This window comes from Mus caroli, unplaced genomic scaffold (assembly GCF_978045245.1).
Source record: "Mus caroli unplaced genomic scaffold, Mus_caroli_1 scaffold_19, whole genome shotgun sequence".
NCBI lineage: Eukaryota > Metazoa > Chordata > Mammalia > Rodentia > Muridae > Mus > Mus caroli.
Genome location: NW_028227274.1, coordinates 32,672,320 through 32,692,950, shown reverse-complemented (window position 1 = coordinate 32,692,950; position 20,631 = coordinate 32,672,320). Strand labels below are relative to the sequence as shown.

At 46.5% G+C, this 20,631-nt stretch overlaps 1 protein-coding gene across 1 annotated transcript in view; it reads right to left on the bottom strand.

Moving 5' to 3' along the window:
* Positions 1-3,050: 3,050 nt before the first annotated feature.
* Ctnna1 (catenin alpha 1) overlaps positions 3,051-20,631 on the bottom strand; it is a 131,641-nt gene continuing 114,060 nt past the window's right edge. Inside the window, exons 11-18 of the mRNA XM_021150781.2 lie at positions 17,240-17,396; positions 12,608-12,808; positions 11,915-12,066; positions 7,992-8,102; positions 6,775-6,956; positions 6,551-6,656; positions 5,046-5,180; positions 3,051-4,219 (exon numbers count right to left, since the gene is read on the bottom strand). Coding sequence (XP_021006440.1) covers positions 3,932-4,219; positions 5,046-5,180; positions 6,551-6,656; positions 6,775-6,956; positions 7,992-8,102; positions 11,915-12,066; positions 12,608-12,808; positions 17,240-17,396 — 1,332 coding nt within the window. The 3' untranslated portion in view covers positions 3,051-3,931. The remainder of the gene's footprint in view (positions 4,220-5,045; positions 5,181-6,550; positions 6,657-6,774; positions 6,957-7,991; positions 8,103-11,914; positions 12,067-12,607; positions 12,809-17,239; positions 17,397-20,631) is intronic.

The following is a 20,631-nucleotide window of genomic DNA, read 5'->3' as shown; positions in this document are numbered from 1 at the left end:
GTCGGGACAGATAGGAAGAGCAGAATCCAGAGCTGAGCCCCGTGCCATGGCAACACCACAGGTATCAAGAATAAGTTGAGAAGAAAAAAAAAATAAAATAAAATCAGGCATCTGAAGGACATGAGACCGGAAAAGTCTAGCGAAGGTGTCCTGTCCACCTAAAGCTCATGGGATGACTGGGACCTGGGGATGCTGGAGTAACTCGACCTTGACAGTGGTGTTGGAGTTGCTTGGTGCCAGGAGAGTTGGATGACGGGCCTTGCCTCCCTCTCTCTGCATATTCTTCCTCAGCCTGAGGACTCAGGGATAAAAGATAACTGCAGAGGTATGGGGTGACATGCTAAGGGTGTGGTCATCATAGCACCTCCTTCCTGGAGAGGTGGCCCTGGCCCATGTGGAAGGTTCATTTTAGGCCTGGAAGCTCTGAGCAGTGGGTGTTACAGAGGCTGAGGTGGGGACCAGGGCACAAAACATAGGAGGTAATTAGGAAGGCCAGAGCCAGCCTATGGAATGCAGACCCTGTCAGTAAGAGGACCTGGGTGTTCTGCAATCACTGTGTGGGGTAGTCGAGGGAGCAGGCCATAACAGAAGAGTAGCCTGACAGGCTAGCGAGGTGACACATACTATGGAAACTTCTGTCACCTGGTTGAGAGGAGCAGTCTTTCTGACCCAGCTCAGGAATAAGACGAAGCAGGAGGGGGCGCAGTGCAGTATCCTGAGGGATGTGAAGGGCCAGGGATCCCTCCTTGGGATCTTAGCAAAGTCCCCACACACAGTGAGTCTCGTCTTGCATGCTCTGTGTGGAATCACAAGATCTGTAGGACAAAGTGTTTCAAGACTTTTGGTCTGGGCTTCTTTAGTTGCTAGCTTTCTACTAAAACCTCCAATATTTTCATAGAGAACACAGCCAAGACAATTCCTAGCACAGGAAGTGACAGGCATGGGAAAGATGGGCTCCCAGACAGCAGTATGTGGATGCAGATGGGATGGCCCAGTCTCAGACACAAGGCTGTGAATGCACAGGCTGACAAAGGGCTTGATAAATGTGGTGGCTCTGGCAGGGATGCAGGCAGTGAGGCCTGAGCCTCTGCAGTGGCAGTGGCAGAGCTGGGAAGCAGACTGAACATGTGGAGACTGGGGACTGACCTACTGGGGTGTGGGCAGGAGGGAGCAGATGAAATGCGTGAGGGCAGACGTGTGGAGCCTGAACCAGGGAAATTATGGGCTGGTGGCAGTATGGTTGGAAACAAGGGTTCTTCCTCTTCCAGTCCCTGTGACAGTGCTGAGAAGGGTGCAGAAAAGGGACCAAAAACCCCAGTCCACAAAGGCAAATTTCTTATGTTTTGCTGAAATGCACAGGGCCTGAAGAAGGAGCAGGCACCGTGATGCAAAGACCTCAGAAGCCCCAGTGAACTTGAATAAGCCTGGGAAGCAATTCTGTTGGTACAAGGCCAAAGGTCACAGGTGCTGCCAACCTAAGCGCAGGGCCCAATCCAAGGCTGAGGCTCCAGCACAGGCGTGAAGGCACCATGCACACTTCACTGCCAAGGTGAAGATTGACGAATTAGTGTTGGTGTGACTCTCCACATAACTGCAGATGGTTGGGCCTGTGCTGTCTTTACAAATAAACTTGAGGCAAGATCCTGAAGTCTGATGCCCGGCGTGGTGGTGCACACCTTTAATCCCAGCACTCGGGAGGCAGAGGCAGGTAGATTTCTGAGTTCGAGGCCAGCCTGGTCTACAAAGTGAGTTCCAGGACAGCCAGGACTGCACAGAGAAACCCTGTCTCGAAAAAAACAAAACAAAACAAAAGCCCCAAAACCAAACCAAACCAAAACAAAACCAAAAACAACAAACGGAAGTCTGGTGGTGCCAGTGACGGGCTATCTCCCTAGGTACACATGCAACAAGTGACCTGGTCTTGGTCATTCAAACAAGAGGTGTATGAAGAAGTGTGAAAGAAAGCACCAAGGCCTTGGGGATGTGAACTCTACCCAGGACGGCCAGCACACTGGCCCAATCAGGAAGCACTTGGCAGGCCAACCCCTAGCACTTGCTAGGGACACGTGCAGATTGTTGGAGGATGGGGAGGCCAGGACTTCGGCTTTTGTGATGTGAAATCACTTGCAGATTTGTGCTCACTTGGGCAGGCTGGCTGGCTGCTGTGCATACACATAGGTACAAGTCACTAACACAGTACAGCAGGGATAGTGGGGAATGGCTTTTGAGAGCACTAGACCACTCCGGGGAAGGTAGCTGTCACGCTGAGTTTCTCTATGGAAGCACCCATGTCACAAGAAACTAGGCCTGGCCATGGCACCCCAGGCTCTGGCAGCAGAGCAGCCCAACAAGCCTCAGCCCCTTCAGCTGTAACAGCACGGCCTGCAGGCAGCTGCCAAGCTGGGGGGACATTTGCTAAGAAGTAATGTCCCCATTTGGGCCATGGGGAAATGTGCAGAGGTGGTCACAAGTTGGAGACCTTGCATGCATTTTAAAGTAGCCTTATTTTGTTATTTAGCTAGAAAATAATGTGACTGGTAATACCAGCAAGGTGGAGAATGGAGGGGGGCTTTAGGCACGGAGAGCAGAGACAGCAGGAGAGCTCTGGCCAGAGGGATCATCTCAGAGCATCAAACTTAATAGCAGAGCACCAATAACAAACCGGCATCAGTCAGTGAAAGCCTGTGGAAGGCAGTCACCTTGACAAGGGGCAAGATAAGAGCTGACTGAAATGGCAGAACAGAATCCAGGAAGGTGACGAGGGCCACAGCTATCTTTCTAGGGAGTTCCAAGAGGGAATTTCTAGTAGGAAGGGACAGGAGATGAGGCTACAGAATGGGATCCGCCATGCTCACACCATGGTTGATGCTGCTGGGACTGGGGTACTGAACAGGACCTGACCCTTCCTGGGTTGCAAGAGCCTGAAAGGTCTTCCTTAGAAACACAGTCACTGTCCCTCCCTCCTTCCCTAGGCAACCGTCCTGGCAGAAGGGCACATAGCGCAAGTCTGCTCCTTCTTGAAGGCAAAGAACGACTTCTGCTTCTTAGACTTGGTTCTTAATGGACTTTATTGGGAAAATTAGTGTAAAAAACAGACAGATTCATAAAATTTAAATAAGACAGTAAAATCTCATCTTGTAGCTATGGTAATTGCTATAGTAATCACAAATAAGGTGAGTCTAAAGTACTGCCTAAGCAAACCGTATGCAGTCAGCAGGCTTCTTTGCTGGCCAAAGCAGGAGACACTGCGATTATTAGAAGTGAGCCCGATGATGAATTTGCATCTCAAGCTGGAATAACGGGGAGCATGTTCTGATTACAGCGTCACAACACACTAGCCTGAATAAAGCAACTCCATTAATGTCCTGCAGCAGAGTCCATTAGTAACTGTAGCCACGCGTCACAATTCCCCTTCTGCTTCATAAAGAAAGCAATCAACTTCCTGGGTACTGTGTTATATTTTATTGTCTCCTATAGTTTATTCCTCAGAAGAGGTTTCTGGTGCCTTCCTTCTCCAGACTGTCTAAGGTGCCCTGTGGTTTACACTGGGCCACCCTTGGTCATTTAATTCCATACTGCCCAACAGTAGGGCTAAAAAGCAACCTCTCCCCTCAGGCGCTCACCCCTACCTAGAAAGCAGGCACTTTAGCCTACTCAGAAATGTGACCAAGAAGTTAATGTGGTACTCTTTGGTTACAGAACTGTCATTTTCATTAAGCTTATAAAAATATAGCTAGAAATATATTTTTGAATTCTAAAAGCTTTTTTTTTCCCTAACCAGCTTTAACACAAACATGTCCTTGCAAAATTCACCACCTGGTTGAGTTTGAAATCTGCTACCTCCCTGTGGAATAAGACAGTGTTCTCTACTTAGCGAATACATTTGAGTGAAGCATGTGACTGTTTTCAGAATCCCATGGGCTGTGCAGGCTCAGATGCTGTCCATGGCTTTGAACTCGCTCAGGGCCTGCACAGGGTTCACGTGTTTCTTCTGAGAAGCTCGCTTAATCTTGGTCTGCGTCTCATCCTGCTTCTCTCTCTTCACCAACGGCTTCTTCTCAGGGGCCTTCATCTTCCATGACACAGCAGGAAGGTTCAGAGACGCCATCCCCTGTGACTTCTGGTATTTGGTGGAAGCCACGTAGGACGCCTTCACTGTCTGCACAACAGCATTCATCAAGTTCTTGGCTGCCTGGATCAGGGACATGGCGCTGTCCACCTACAAGAAACAGATGAGTGGTGACAAGCTGGGTTAGAACCCTGCATGCATGCAGGCCTGGCCCCACCTCCTTAAGAGTACGGGGTTGCCATAGCACTGGGTGGAGCCCCTTACTGCTCAGACAAGGGCGACTCTTATCCATGTAGCTGAAAATACTTGCTTTTGAAAAGAAATGGTGACAACACACAAAATCCCCTCACCACCCCCATGTCCTCAGAGTGGGAGATTTCTTGATGGGGCCAAGCAGCTAAGGCTGGGTAGCACTGGCACTGTGGATAGTCGCAGGGAAGACTTGACATCAGGCCACTTCCTGGCAATATAGAAAGAACTCCCAACTCTGTGGACTTCAGGTTTGAGGAAGTCTGGAGACACACTCTCCACAGACCTAAAGAAATGTCTCCTCCTCGGAACTACGACCTCATGATCTGCTCCAACCCAGCTCTGTGGGTAGAAACCGAGAAAGCAGCGGGCAGAGCTCTAGCTGGTAATTTCTGAATAGAGTTAATTACTCTTTGGGGGGTATGGGTGGTATAAAAACACCCTTTTCCAAAGAACAGCTAGCAAAAGAAAGAGATTAGGCTTGGTAATAGTTCCAGCTGTCACCAGACCACATCAACCATGCCATGCTAGCTAAAGAGGCATAGTTTAGCAGAGATGGTGTGTGACTGGTAGGCTCCAGGAACCAAGACGGACCTTGTAGCTTCTGCTTTCTACACTTCCCACGTCTGGAGAAAGTGGACAATGTGTAGGGACAAAAGTCTACTTGTGCTACAGACATGGCTCAGCACACCCCGACTGGCCAGTGTGCCTCATTACTGACACCTACCCCAGAGACGACAAGCTCTCCACCAAGGTTCTGTACTTCAGCCTTGACTTTGCTGCAGATGTTGAGCTGGTGGCAGTAGAGAGCGATGCGCTGAAGGTAGGCCAGCAGGTCCTGCTTGCATGCCGAGTCTGGGCACTGATAGGACAGGAAGCTCAGCACTGAGTACTCCCAGCCCCAGAGACAATCCCTGCTCCCAGGGTTGTTTCTCAAAGGCTCCCTCTGGGTAGAGCATCCCCCCATCCCCCCAAGGAGCAGCAGGCAGAGAGGGGGAGATGTCCGTTTTCTAGGTTACTATACCCCAGGCCTCATAGAGCCCCCTCCTGCAGCACTGCATGGCGTATGCAGTGAACAATTTCTGAGCCTTCCACTCAGTAACTGAGGGCCACTCAGCAACTACTGTACTAAGGCCTAGGTTTCCACCCCAGGGGAGAAGCTTGTGGCCCCATAGTGTAAGAGAAAGCATCAGCGAGCAAGGGCCTGGTCATACAGAAAGACAATGCTCTGAGCTATGTAAACTAAGCCAGTAATTCACCGCCTAAGGCGCTGTCTGCTCAGCCAGGATGCATGCACAGGATAAACCTGGATAACAGATGCTCGCTTTGGGCACATGTGATTACCAAGAAAGTAACAAGTGCAGCCTCTGCCCGGACTGCTCTGTGGCCGGGTTTTAGGCTTCTACTCTCCAGTGTTTACAACAGACACTTGCTTCCAATGAGGTGGAAGGGAGGGAGAAGCACCCTGGTATAAAATAGGACCTAGATACTCTGTGCTGAAGGCTTTGCATTTTTTCTAAGCTGGCACTGAAGCAGGACAGATTCCAGTCTGATTTGCATTTGATGATAACAGTATTGATGGCTGTGTGCAGAATAGAGGAAAGAATAGGCCGCAGAGGTCCAAGAAGGTAAGAGATCAATGGAGCTACTAATTTCAGACAGGAAGAACAGGTGTTGCCAAAATACACTGTCCACATGGCTTTTTACTGGGTGGTCAAGAATGACTGCCAAATGTTGGTCTGAGTAATGAGGGACAGATGTCACCCATCCTGCAGCCTAGATGACACAGTAAGCTTGAATAACTCGCAAAACACACAACTCCAGAAGAAAGCCACAGGGAAGGGCTGTGAGGCTTCCTGGAGGTAGGAAGAGAGAAGCTGTCCCCAGCTAGAAGCATTTGCATGTAACCCCGCCCAGAGCTCCCAACCCCACAGAAGCCCAGCAAGAGGCTCCGATACGTCCCTTCTCGTGGAGCAGGGACAGCAGAGTCTGCTCCTGCCCAAAACTACAACCAAAGCCAGAAGAGGTTGGTTTTTAGGATGAAATGATGGAAAGTTTAGAACAGACAGACAGACCCAACTCCAGAGACTTGTCAAATAGGACTGAGAAATCTTTAGGAACGTCATGCTGGGATTAATCAAGTTGGTTAGAGCAGTTTTCAAAGGTGAGCTACAGCCCGTGAGAATGCCCATGAACAGCTTCCTCAGCCACAGGCCACACAGAGTCACTCACGTGGTCTGCGATGGTCCGGCCGAGCTTGTCCATCCTGGATCCCGCCTCCGCAATTTTCTTGGCAGCACTGATCACATCAGAGGTGTTTTTGAGTGGCCCTTTGCCTCTGAAAAGAAAACAGGGTCCCTGGTTGGAGGTAAGTGGAGAAAAGAGGACTACAAAGCATCAGGGCCCTGGGCAGTCCTCAGCCTCTCTCTGCAGGCTGCAGGGTGGGCTCTGCTCACCGGGTGAAGTCGGTCATCTCCATCATGATCATGCACATCTGCTTGGCCAGCACAATGATGTCATTGCCACTGTCATCCCACTTGGACACTTCAGCATCCAGCTTGCTCTTCTCTTCCTGGAAACTGGCCACCTGTTCTGCAATCTTTGCTTTTTGCTCCTGAGGAAGCTGAGCCATGATCGCCTGCAATCACAAGCCACACCACTATGAGGTTCTCACAGTGCATTAGCCAGGAAGCCTTCTAGCAGCGATCTACAACCCAGGTGGATAATACTTTAATGGTTTCATTTTGCCCAAAGGGCTATTTTCTCATTTTGTAGGAGTTTTACTGCAGCCTGAATTCCAGACCCATTTTCAAAATCATGTCTGAATGTGGCGGGAACAGTATGGAGGCTAACTTGCAGCTTCATTGCCACAGCTGTGTGGGTCTGACCCACTCCTTTAAAAGTTTCAAGTTTGCTGCTGTCTGTGACAAAGGAGAGGATGAATGGGTGGAATTCCTGTTGGGGCCCTCAACAGACATTTCCAAGTTTGGAGTGTCCAGCAAAGGTGGTCAGAGCATCTGCCGAGGACATCACCTCCTCTAACTACCAAGCAGCACACTGGAGACAGCGGTAATTCAAGCCCATAGGCTCTATCCTCAACTCTCCCAGTGCTCAGGACCCAGGAAGGTCTACAGCAGGAACACGCTCTGAGATAGATCTCCATGGAGTGAGAAAATAGACTCCCTAGAGACATCTCGGCATCCTTCCAGCACGGATTGAATTGATAAATTGAAGACGTAAGGACACAATGTGACAGTGGTTACTGGTGTTCTTGGATGCACTTGTGGTTCTCTGTTGTTGTTGTAGGTTTAAAGGCCCATGAATTTAAGAGCGCATTCCTACGGTTATCAGGGCAACAAGCAGAAGCATTGCACAATCATTTTTAGCAAACGTAACCCTGACTAGACCCTCACTCTTTCCTGACTCAGGGGGTACCATAAACCGCAGCCCAGCGTATAGCTGTGGACCTGGGCTCTCACCTAGGCCTAGCTGAGGGCTGTTTTGTAGGAAGCCACAGTGACTAGCAGCTGCCATGACTGAGGATTTTAGCTGTACTCCACAGGAAAAAAAGGATCAGAAAATGGCATTCTGAACACCCTAGAAAAAAGAGCCAGGCCTAAGAGCCACACAGCCTTTCCTGAACAAGTCAGAGGACCAAGGGCCATGTCCTTACCCGGGCGCTCTGGCCAGCTATCAGCTGGTCATCTTCTGTCTGGACACTGGTCCTGCTTCTGACATCAAAGTCTTCAGTCTCGAAGTCAGAGTCGTCCAACTCCTCGGGGGTCTGCAGCCAAACAAAGACCATGAATCAGTCAGCCCACGCTTCCGGCTGAAGGAGAGTCCTCAGCCTGCAGTACGGAGGCCAGGGTGCAGCCTCTGGTCACCAGAGCAGTGTGTCAGCCTCCTCACCCTCTCTCTGTAAAGAAAGCTCTTCACATAGGACTTAGGGTTCAGGCTGACCTCTGAATCATAACGAAGATTTCAGTTTTAATACAATTCCCCAAAGAGTCTACACATGTGCATGAAGGTAAAAACCATCCTTGGACAAAAGTTTTTAAAGAAGAGATGTTTTTACCCAACATCAAGCAGTTCCATAAATGCTTACTTTATGACAACAAGAACATGACATAAATTAATGCTGGGCTTTCTCTTTGGGTGCCAAAGGCTATTTTGAGGAATAAAAAAACAATGTGTTATTCCTAAAGTCTAATTTTATTTTTATCAAAGGACAAGAGAATATAGCAGAGGAGACTTCAGTACATATCAAAGACCAAAAGGGGCTGGCAGCTGTAGTCCCCTGCAGCAGTTATTAGGTAAGAATCCTATTTGGCACAGGTGACCAGCCTCCTGCTTAGCCTCTGACTTGAAACAGTTATCAGGAAGAACCGGCAGGCACGCAGAACAGCTGGGGTTGGCGCTGGCCCAGATGGCTGGCCTGTGACACGGGGCAGTGAGGCCTCATCTCTGGGATCTTGTGAGAAGCACTGAGGAAATGGCATGAGCTTGGGGTCTGACGGGTGAAGGTTGGGTCTACCCAAGAGAAGCGAGCCCGGTACTGGGGAAGGTCACAGGTCACAGAGTCACAGAGATCCTGTCAGTGTGTGACTCTGAGCTCGGCCACAGACTGCTGTAGTGCTGTGTGCTAGGTCCAAGGAGCTTCCTTCCCTTCCCAGAGCCTAGCTGGGTCCTAAGAGTTGTTCTTGCCAAGAAAGGGAGCTCTTCTCTTTTCATCACTCACTCACTCACCTATTCTAACAGCAAACAGGATTAATGGGCAAAGAACGAGTAAACTATATGGCTTACTACAAAGTGGTCAGCACAATAAACAGCCATCATAGTGACTGGAAACAGGCAACGGTTTTGTGAGGCAGTGGGAACATGCAGGTAGAGAGTGTGGGTAAACTGAGGTAAAAGAACAACTTAGCTCGCTGGCTGAGCTAAGAGAGTGTGGAAGAGCTGTTCAATGACTGAAGCTGGGGCTAGCGTAGATGCCCTGGGCTAAGAGACTTCAGGCAGAGGGATGGTATGGCAGGCCTTACACCAGGGCCGGATGCCTGAGTAGGCCAAGGCATGTGTTGCCAAGCCCGAGAACCTGAGTTCAATCCCTGGGGCCCACATAGTAGAAGGAGAGGACTGACTTCCACAAGTTGTCTTCTGGTCTCCATACATGTGCACATGAAAATAATGTACTTTAAAAAGAAAACCAAGACCTGAGGGGCTGAGTGAAAAGTGGCATGTGGGGCCAATCAAAGACATGGCAGCCTAGAGGACTAGTGAGAAGAACCCTGTATGCATGTGCCATGTACACATATGTACATGTGCCGTGTGCACACATGTGCATGTATATGCTGAGGATGGAATCCTGGCTCAGGTTAATGAATACTTGGCTTTATCACTGAGACTCATTTCCCAAGAAAACCGAGATGACGGTGATGGGGCAGTGATGGGGTCAGTGATGGGGTGCGCACACGCTAATGCTAGCCTAATGCTAACCACCACTATCATCGTCGTCAGTGAGCCGTGTGCACGTGCTAAACTACAGCACCACCATCTTCAAAGCTTCACTTCTGCTGGTTCCCTGCTAAGCCCACTTGAGCACTGAAAGCTGCCTTCCCTGAGAGTCCTGGAAGCCCAGGAGGAGAGGAAAGGCCTGTGTCATTCTTCATTCCAGCACAGAACTAAATATAGTAAGAAGCAGCCATTTATGTGTCAGGCCTGTGCTGGAAACACTGCCTGTTTATTTATTTCATCCAATGAAGCCATTAATGTTTTAAACATTTACTTTCTGTGTATGGGAGTTCTGCCTTCCTGCATGGTTGGTATCCCTGAAGGCTAGAAGAGCCTTGGGATGCCCTGGGACTGAGTTACAGACGGTTCTGAGGCACCAAGTGAGTGCTCAACCGCTCAAAAAACAGCCAGTGTTTTTAGTCACTGAGCCTCCACTCCAGCTCCCCAGGAACGCCATTGGGTGGGGGTGGGGGGCACACATCAGAGAGATAGTGCCCAGACTGCTTCTTCAGAATGGTGCTCTTAGCCTGGGCACCTCCTAGAAAACACTATACAGCTCTGCTCCCAATGGCACCCAGCCAGAGAAGTAGAACTATGTGCATCACTGGAGTATATGTAGCCTTGGCACCCATTAATACCATATTATAGCCACTAGCTGCCATTGATACTGCTGACCAGACTTCATTGGAGATAAAGTACTTCTGCTGTAGCTTGGGACTCTGAGGACAACTTGCAGGACTTAGTCTTCTCTAGCCATGTGGGTCCTGGGGATCAAATTCAGGCCACAAAGTTGGATAGCAGACACCTTTACCCACTAAAGCATCTTTGGCCACTAGTGTTCTTCATTAGCACAGCCCTGGAAAGCCTGGAAGGCTTTGCTATCCTCCAACCACACCCATAACTATCCCTCTTCCCAGTGTGCTTAGGTACATGGGCAGTTCTCCTGCCTCACCCAGAGAATGGTGGTCTTTCCTGAGTTTCCAAAGCCTCATACAAAGTGGAAGCAATAGGCCTTCAGCACGTTTCTAACTAACACTGTGGTTAGCTTTTGCTGGCTAGGTAGACAGGGTTAAAAAAAATGGGATGGGGTCCCTGCCTACCACCTTGGAGGTTTGACTAGAAGACAAAGAAGGTATAAATAAAACTCAATTGACTGACCAAACCACACAACAGCGGGCAAAACTCAAGCAATGTAGGAGGTGGGAATCGTATTCCAAATGCCTGTTCTGCGGGGCCTGCAGTGAATGGGGGAAGGGGTGGTGTAGGACTCAGGTAGGCCATGTCTTATATCTGTGGAGCAACATACAAGAGATCAGCATGTTCCCAACTGACGCCGTGGTTAGCTTCTGCTGGCTAGATAGATAGGGCTAAAATGGCAGTTTGTGAGACTCAGGCTCAGAACCTGTTTGATGGAGGAACCTGCAGACTCAGAACCCCCTTGTTCACATGGAGGTCAAGGACTTTGTGCTGCTTTCTCTGGGGTGGGTCACATAAGCCCTAGTGGTAGAACTTCCACTTGGCCATGAGCCGTGGAACATCCTGAGGGCTGCCAATTGCCGGACCCTTTATCCTGAGCAGAGATTCTAACCTGCCTGGGTTTCCCTTCTAGGAGGGGAGCGTTCCTTTTGGCAGAAGTACTGTAACTTTACCTACCTTAAGAAAAAGTTCTCTGTAACTCTAACTATTCTATGATTATCCAACTAAATTCCCTAAATTAATTCATCAAGCCCAACTCATGTTAGAGTCCTTTCTTTGGTCCATGTTTGGGTTCTATCTCATTCTAAAAGCTCTTAGATTCATGGATTTAATATATTGCCACTGTATATACTGAGTTCCAGTATAACACAATGCTCAAGTTAGCAAATGATAAAAAAGAAGCTGTTAAAATGTCTGGAAGGGCCGAGGAGATGGCTCAGCAGTCAAGAACACTGACTGCTCTTCCAGAGTCCTGAGTTCAATTCCCAGCAACCACATGGTAGCTCACAAGCATCTGTAATGGGATCTGATGCCCTCTTCTGGTGTGTCTGAAGACAGCAACAGTGGACTCATGTACATAAAACATAAAATATGCAGAACATGGCTCTTCACCCTTATCATCAGCACTGCTTTCCGGATGTCCCGGATGCCGTCGTACACCAGACGGGAGGCGTCGATGAACTCATTCTCATCCATGGGCTGGGCCGGGTCCGAGCTGAGGGCTTCCACAGCTGCTTCCACCTGCTCAGTGAAGCGCGGCATGACTGCAGAGACAAGGAGGACAGGTCGCACTGCACAGATGCACTCCACCAACCTTCCCTGAATCCTGAACGGACAGTCACGGTCATGACAAAGAGCCTCTGCTTCTCAAGGACCCAAGCACCTTCTCGGCAGACTCTGTGAACTAGGACTGTGGGGCTGAGAACTTGGAATGATGCTGATGACTTTGAGGCCTTAGGAATGGGAACGACAGCAGGCTGGGGTAGTAGTTTACTGGTGAAGTGCTTACCCACCATGTACGAGGCTCTAGGTTCAATCCCTAACAGTGCAGGAGGAGGGGTTTGACCCCACTAGCAGGAGACAACGCACAAGCTTATCTCAGATACATAAAAGGAATGTGCTCGTGGGCTGCCCAATAGCCAACTTCCTCCTAGCACACTGAGCCATTCCATGTGTGCAAAAGTTGTGTGTGTGCAATCCCCAGTATTTGGAATGACAGGACAGCCTGTCAGAGCCAGCCATGGTGGGGACCAGAGCAACCCTAGGGGGCCATGGGGGTGGGTGAGTGGGAAATAGTCCTCAGACCTGTGTTGGAGAGGAGCTTGGTGGCTTCCAGAACCTTCTCTGTGTAAACTCCTGGCTCGTAGTTGTCCATCTCTGAGGTGACTACATGAATGACTCGGGCTGCCCGGCCTCGGATGGCACCGGCAGTGCGATCCAGCCCATCCACATCTTTCTCTTGGAGAGCAATAACACACTTGTTCACATCTTCTAAAATGTGGTTCTCTGAGGACAAAAAGATGAATGAAGAATCAGGTCTTCTACTGGAAGGTGGCATGGTAACACAGCATGTTCCAAGTTTTACATGAAGGAGCTAGGCACAGTGACACACATTTGTATGCTAGCACTCAGAAGGGTGGGGCCTGAATCTAGAGTATGAACCAACTCTTACACGAGTATCCTCTGTCCTCCAGACATACCTCATGGCATGAGCAGTCCATAATGCCAAATACATAATGTAACACAAACACACACGTTACCTTCAAGAACTCCTCCTTCATTGACTGTCAGTGAATCCAGCTAAATTGACCAAAAACTCCACAAACACACACGTTACCTTCAAGAACTCCTCCTTCATTGACTGTCAGTGAATCCAGCTAAATTGACCAAAAACTCCTACTAGGCACACAGCTGGATTTGAAAACTCCAAACCATTTCCTTTCAAAGCCTGACACTGTTTTCAGAAACCCCAGAGCAAGTTCTCCCAATCTCATCTGTAATAGTGAAAGGGAAACGAGCCAAAGGGCCAAGGAAACCGTGCTAAGAGGAGCAAGCTGCCAGCTGCACACAGGCACCATGGCAGTAGGGGCAGACCCAGCAGGGGGCGAGAGGCAGAGAGACAGCGCACATGAAGGGCTGCAGTAGATGGCAACATCAACTTCTCCTTTTCTGGAAGGCATGACAGCTCTCAGAAGTTATGTCAGTTAAAGACATAACTTCTGCCAACAACAGAATGTGGCATAGCAAGTGCAGAGAGGTCTAGTTCTTATAGAAGAGCTAGAACAAACAGAGCAAATGCAATCTGTTTTAAGAAGCACACCTTTAATCCCAGCATTCAGGAGGCAGAGGCAGGCAGGTCTCTGGAAGTTCAAGGCCAGCCTTGTCTACACGGAGTTCCAGGAATGGTGGCCAGGAATATACAAAAGAAAGAAGGAAGGAGAGGAGAAAGGAAGGAGAGAGGGAAGACTTCAACATCATCATAAGCATCTTTTAAATCCAAATTCCTACATGCTAACCAAACAACTGTATACTAAGCCTGCCATCATTCAAGGTCTTAATGTTGAAACTACTTTTTTTAAATCTCATATTACAAAGGTGGGAAAGTCAAAAGGGAGGAAAAGATTCTGATTTAAAAACAAAACAAAACCCTACAACCCTATTTTTTATATTATTTAGATCTCATCCCTGTTTTAGGGTGGTTAACACTTTGGAGGGGGTTAATACATCAGACTCAATGATGTACTCTATAAAAAACAGCATCTAGATACCTGTTTTCAGAAACAAACTCCAATTTTATTAAATTCATACATACTCTTTCCCCATCTGTGGTCACATCCAAAGAAAGCATGAAGCCACAGAGGACGTCCACTTGAAGAAGCTGACTGTGACTTACTCTCAAGAAGTCTGACATGAGATGAGCCTCTGGGCATGCCCGTGAGGTGGTAAGTTCTACTCACTGTGGGCAGCACCACTCCCTGGGTTGGAGAAAGGAGCCAGGCAGTGGAGGCACACGCCTTTTACCCCAGCCTTCAGGAGGCAGAGGGATCTGGTCTACAATATGAGTTCCAGAACACTCAGGATTATATGAAAACACAAAAACCTGTTGTGGGTAGGTGGAGGTCAAGCACAATTACTCTCCCTGTTTCCTGATTACACATATAGTGCCACGACTTTTCTGACATAACAGACTGCACTATTCAACTGTGAACCCTTTCACTCCTAAGTTACTTCTTACATCAGCAAGAAAACAATACAATACAAAACAGAAAAACAACAACAAAAACCAAACCACCACTATTCTCTCTAGTCACCAAGCAGCTCTTAAGTCCTGTTTCCTTCCTTTAAATTTAGTTTCCTTTAAAGGAAATTCTCATCTACAGTTTTGCTAATTTTATTATACTTTTTTTTAAAAAGGCACAAAAATCCCTTTGTATGAAAACCAGACAGGGCAGGGAATAAACATTTTAATGAGGGTGAATACTGACTGCCAACTTGAAGGGATCTAGACTCACCAAGGGATCTAGGCAGACTAGCCTATGGGCACACCTATGAGAAACTACTTAGTTTAGGTTAACTGAGGTGGGAAGACCCATCCTAACTGGGCAGCACCAACACACAGGCTGGGTCTTAGACGGAATCAGAAGGGGAAATGGCAATGCTAACCCAGTCAGAGCCACTGCTGGGGAGGTCTGGGCCTTAGAGGAACTCACTAAGGTTTAGTTAAACTGGTAGGTACCACTGTGGCCTATGACACTTGTTTATACTCCCAGAAGAACAGTACTCAACCTCAGAGGCCTTTTCAAGATGGTGAGAGTAAGAGATGGTTCTGTGCTCAGCCCTAAACGGGACATTCATACAACCCCTCTAAGGCTTGGGGATTGAAGAAGGGGCTCAAAGAATGCACTAGCCAGAAGATAAAGAAAAGGGCCTGTGAAATCTTCTGGTTATGACAGTCATCTCAACAGGAACTCAATGGTAGCAACTGCCTGCACTGGGCCTATCACGAGTCAATCATGGTGGGGAGGGGCTCACAGGCTCACTATCAGCTACTGATAAGAGGAAGGGAAGTCCTGTATATCTGAGCACTACAAATTAACTGCTTAGTCTACCAGGACATACCCAGGCACCTGCTTGGCCCTTCACCATCCTCACCTGCATTACTAATCTCTTGTATTCCTCAGCAATCTTAAGACAGAACAGTCAAACACTCAGAAGAGGCAGACATAGCACAGTTCAGGTGCTCTCTTCAGGAGAACACGTCTATGCTTGAGTTCACTGAATAGAAACTGGCTCGACTGTTTGCACTAAGTCAGCCCTCTCTTAAACTCATTTACTTACAACAATGTTGGACCCATTCACTAAATAAAAGTGGATCTGCTAAAGAATTTAATTTTTCTTTACTGGTCTTCCATTTTATATTAAATAACCTTAAAAAAAAATCCTGCCTGTATCCCACTAAATGCTGTTACTTAATCCCTTTTGTTGTCTGATTTGAAAAAATATTATATGAGGAACACTTTTACTTTATATTTTACTTTACTGTAAGAAAAAAATGAAAATCCCTTGAGTCTAAGCGCAATAAACATACCCACTTTAATTTGAAAAAACACAAAACTGTAAGAATGTAGTATTTATCCAGAGGGGACTTTGCATTTAGATTTCCAAATTTGTTGTTTGCTTAAAAATGTGCTATGAAGGTAGAATGTTTTTCCCTAGGCCTATGAAAAAGAATAATTCCATACTTCATTGGGAAAAACAACAGAAGGCCAAGATTCCCAAAAAGGCCCATTGCTGCATTTTTGGCACTTGCAACAATGTGCTTGCAAATGAATTTTCTTGTTTTAAAGTAGCAGCATCTGCAATTTGGCAGTCCTGCAACCACACCGTTTACCACCTCTTCCTGCAGCTAAACAGCCTGCACCAGGCTTTCTCAAGTTAAGCCAAAGCTACCATCTCGGGGAGGACATGCAATGCTAGAGACATTGGTATGCAGAGCACAGTGTCCCCTTTATATAGGTCACTGCTGGAGGACTATGCTGTGCATGTACTTAAGTCTGCTTCTCTTTCAAGCCCCATTGCCACTCACATCTTCCACATTCCAGCCTGTGGTTCCCTGGGGTGACAGGTAGTTTCAGCTCTACAAGAACCCAGTCACTAAATCTGCCCACAGCCACTAGCCTCAGGAAGCCTGGCATTTCCAAGAAGACAACACAGCCAGCGGCACCAAAGTCCATGTTAAATGGAAAATGCATTTAGTGTTACTCAACTCTAAGGAGATAGGATTAAAATTTATTTCTGTGAGCTAAACACTGAATTGCATTTGACAGACATGTTCTATATGAATGCAATTTACTATGCCATTACCAGTTTATATTTATATAATGAAATCAACTGTTTTTGTGAGGTGAATTACCCAGATTTATTTTTTGCAAGTTCATAATTAAATGGCACTTAAATATTTCCTCTCTGTTTTCTATCTGTGCATCATGCTGACATCGTGTTTAAGAAAGTAGTCAGTTAAACTATGATCACTCCTGAGACAGAAGCATTCCAAGAAGGGAAAGGGAATTCTCTACAATAAACTAGCGGAGAGAGCTGAGAGGCTCCTCCCCTGAGCTTCACAGGCTTGTTACACGTGACCAGTGACACCAGGACATAGGTCTAAACTCAAGTATCAAGACTGGTGGACTGTTATATGACACACAGATCACACCAGCAGGGAAAAGTTCTGCTAGCCCAGTAACTAATGATGCAGGGTGGACACGAGCCCCACCAGGAGTGAAAGAGTTCCAGGCCCACTCCCCCTGCTCAGGACACAAGTGTGGGAACCAGCATGTTACTGATAAGAGTTTCCTTGCCCAGATGTGAGAGTGTTTTGCCTGTAACTATGACCTGGACAACAATTCTACGTGCCACTTTAGGGAACCAGATCATTACCTGAGACAGCCAAGAAGTCATCGATGGAAGTAATGTCATCAACAGCATCTGTGAGAACACGGACTTGCTTTTCCCATTGCTCTTTAAAAAGATCCATGTTCTCTTGGGCCAGTTTACTCTGTGGCTTTGCTGCTAAAGCCAATGCAGCATTGATAACCTGCAGAAGACAGTAAAGTAATGCACATAACTCATCCTATCACAGCCATGCAAACCAATCACAGGGGGTGCTTTGGTCAAGCATGACATCATGTGCTCCACCACAGGTCGTACAGAGGAAATACTTAAGAGCAGGCCTTAGACTTTAACACCAAAGCAGTAAATATTATTTGAAAACAACAGACAATTATAAAATAAGAGAAGGCTCTCTCTAATTCAGCCAATTTGTAAAGGTAATTCTATAATTTTTTTCTTCTTAGAGTTATTTATTTTATGTATATGAGTACTCTGTGGCTGACACACCAGAAGAGGGCATTGGATTCCATTACAGATGGTTGTGAGCCACCATGTAGTTGCTGGGTATTGAACTTAGGACCTCTGGAAGAGCAGCCAGTGCTCTTAATTAACCACTGGATCATCTCTCCAGCCCCCAATTCTATAATTTTGACATTAAATTCCAGGTTTTTTAAACATTCATAGAAATGTACCATCAAAAATTACATAATAAAATTATATGCTACATATAATCATGCTGCTTCCTTCTTTTAAATATTCAACCTCATTAAGTATATATTAAAACATTATTATTTCCATTTTACAGGTATCTTACATTACTCTCCTACTGTGGGGATATTTAGACTCATCTCAGTTATACATCATTACAGAAGTAGCAATAATGCATAATGCCTAGTACCAAATGCCAAACTTATCGGAATTCATTCATGATAAAGGTACTGTATTTCAATTCCAAGGACTCGTTTCCCTTTGTCATTTTAACAGAAGTATCTCTGACATATAAAATTCCACAGAAAAGTATCTAGTCTGCTACATATAAGTAAGAACCTAGGACTGGGGACACAGCTCCTGGTAAAAAGCTTGACCAGTATGTGCAGGGCTCAAAATTCCAGCTGCAGCACAGCATACACACCCCCCAACGTTTTATTGAGATACAATTTATAAATCATGTATAAATTCAATAAGAATTACTACAGTCACAATGAGAATGCATTCAATTCAATCATTTTTGTAAACTCCAAAAAGAAGCTCCAAATGTATTAGTAATGAGGAGTCAGCACTCCCCATCTTCCTCTTCTCTACTTATCCCATCTTCTAGTAACCACTAAGCTATTCCCCCTACTCCAAAAATAACATGTGGCAAGGGTGCAGAGCACTGCCCTTCTCCTGTCTCCAGGGAAAGCACTAGTCTAGCCGTGAGCCATGGCGTACACACTACCCACTTTCACTCTGCACAGAGAGCCCACACTGAGTGAGTTTTTCTAAACATGGCCTAGGGAGACAAGAGGCGCTTCTCTTCTATAATTGCCAATAGTTTGTTAACATGGGTGCTGTGAAACAAACCCAGTCCCCTTCTGAGTATAGTCCATGCTCTTAACTGCTGAGCCATCTTCCTAGCCCCACCCCATCCCCTTTATAAAGCATTTTAACCACCTCTCGTCATTGTTTCTGCTGTCTGTCTCCACGTTCGTTTTCATACTATTCATTGTTCACTGTAATCAGTGAGGATGTAAAAGGACCTGAAGAGTTCTTTCTCCAAAAGATGCTCAGACATGGAGAGTAAGTACATGAAAAAAAACCTTACCACCCTTAGCCGCATGTGGACATGGCAATGGGGCCTCTTCTCTCTTATCTGGTAACAGAACTAACTTAGGAAAACAAAGATGAACAGCCCACATGGTCCAGTCTGCATTTCCAATCCTGAAGATGCCCAGCTCTGCACTTATAAAGAAGACTCACTCCCAGAAAAGAAAAGATCTTTTACTCAGGGCACAACCCCAGTGCCAAGTATGGCCTGGGTCCTGTGTCTAAAACTCAGTCCTGAGGTCCATCTTATGTGAAACTGTGAAGCAGAGAACTGAGGCTTTGTGTGGTGGGCTCCATGCTACGACATGGCCAACTCAGGAGGTTCATCAGCTCCAGCATTTTCATTAGCATTGACTAGATTCTCCCTGTGATTCCTTTCCCTAGGCTTTAAGATCATTTATATAAATACTCTTGGTAGGTGTGATCAGCGTATGTTACCATCTGTTTCTGCAGATATGTGGAAGCATTGTCGCTTTTCAAGCATTTTAAAATGAAACGGAGAACCAAAGATATTAAAGTGCTGGAAGGATAAAATGGCAAACTTGAGGGGAAGAAAGTCCAATCTTTAGATATCAACTCTAAATTTATTTCATACAATTTGGTCATCCAATTCACTGTATTATCTCATAGCAATCAGTCACTGGAAAATCTTATGATGGTATAAAGCTGGCAAGATGTTTATCACATGGCAGGGCCTTGTGATTGGTCCATCATAGAAGGCTTGAGTGCTTTTACATCAAAGAGCCAAGGGACAGTTGTCACGGGCGGGGCATTTAAGGTTCAGACTTTACATAGAAACCCCATCCTGAGTCCATCCCCACAGTTCCTCTGCTTGCTCCCTCTGGTCTATGTCTACAGTCTGGTTGGCAGGGCACGCAGAGAGAGGTTTACCTAACTCTCAGACTGTGCTGTTAGCATTCTCTATCAGGGAAAGTAGAAAACATGACTTAAGACTGCTTAGAGATCTGAGTGACAGAGAGAATATCACACAGGAGACAAATACACTGAATATTCAAAAGCACTAGCCGGGGCCAGTGAGATGGCTCAGCAGATAATGGTTGCTTGCTGATAAGCCTGATAATCTGAATTCAGTCCCTGCGACCCATTTAGGGGTAGAACAGACACAATTCTCTCTCACAAGCTGTCCTCTATCCTCACACCATGAGAACATGCAACATGTGTAAGCACAAACCAATAAAGTAGAAGAAAGAAAGAAAGAAAGAAAGAAAGAAAGAAAGAAAGAAAGAAAGAAAGGAAGGAAGGAAGGAAGGAAGGAAGGAAGGAAGGAAGGAAGGAAGGAAGGAAGGAAGAAAGAAAGAAAGAAAGAAAGAAAGAAAGAAAGAAAGAAAGAAAGAAAGAAAGAAAGAAAGAAAGAAAGAGAAAGGAAGGAAAAAAGGAAAAGAAAGAAAGAAAGAAAGAAAGAAAGAAAGAAAGAAAGAAAGAAAGAAAGAAAGAGAAAGGAAGGAAAAAAGGAAAAGAAAGAAAGAAAGAAAGAAAGAAAGAAAGAAAGAAAGAAAGAAAGAAAAGAAAGCAAACATTAGTTGTTTTATACACTTACAGTCTAGTCTTTCTAGCATCCCATACACTTAGCCCAGCCCAATTCTCCATCTTTCCAAGTGTCACTCACTATTAAG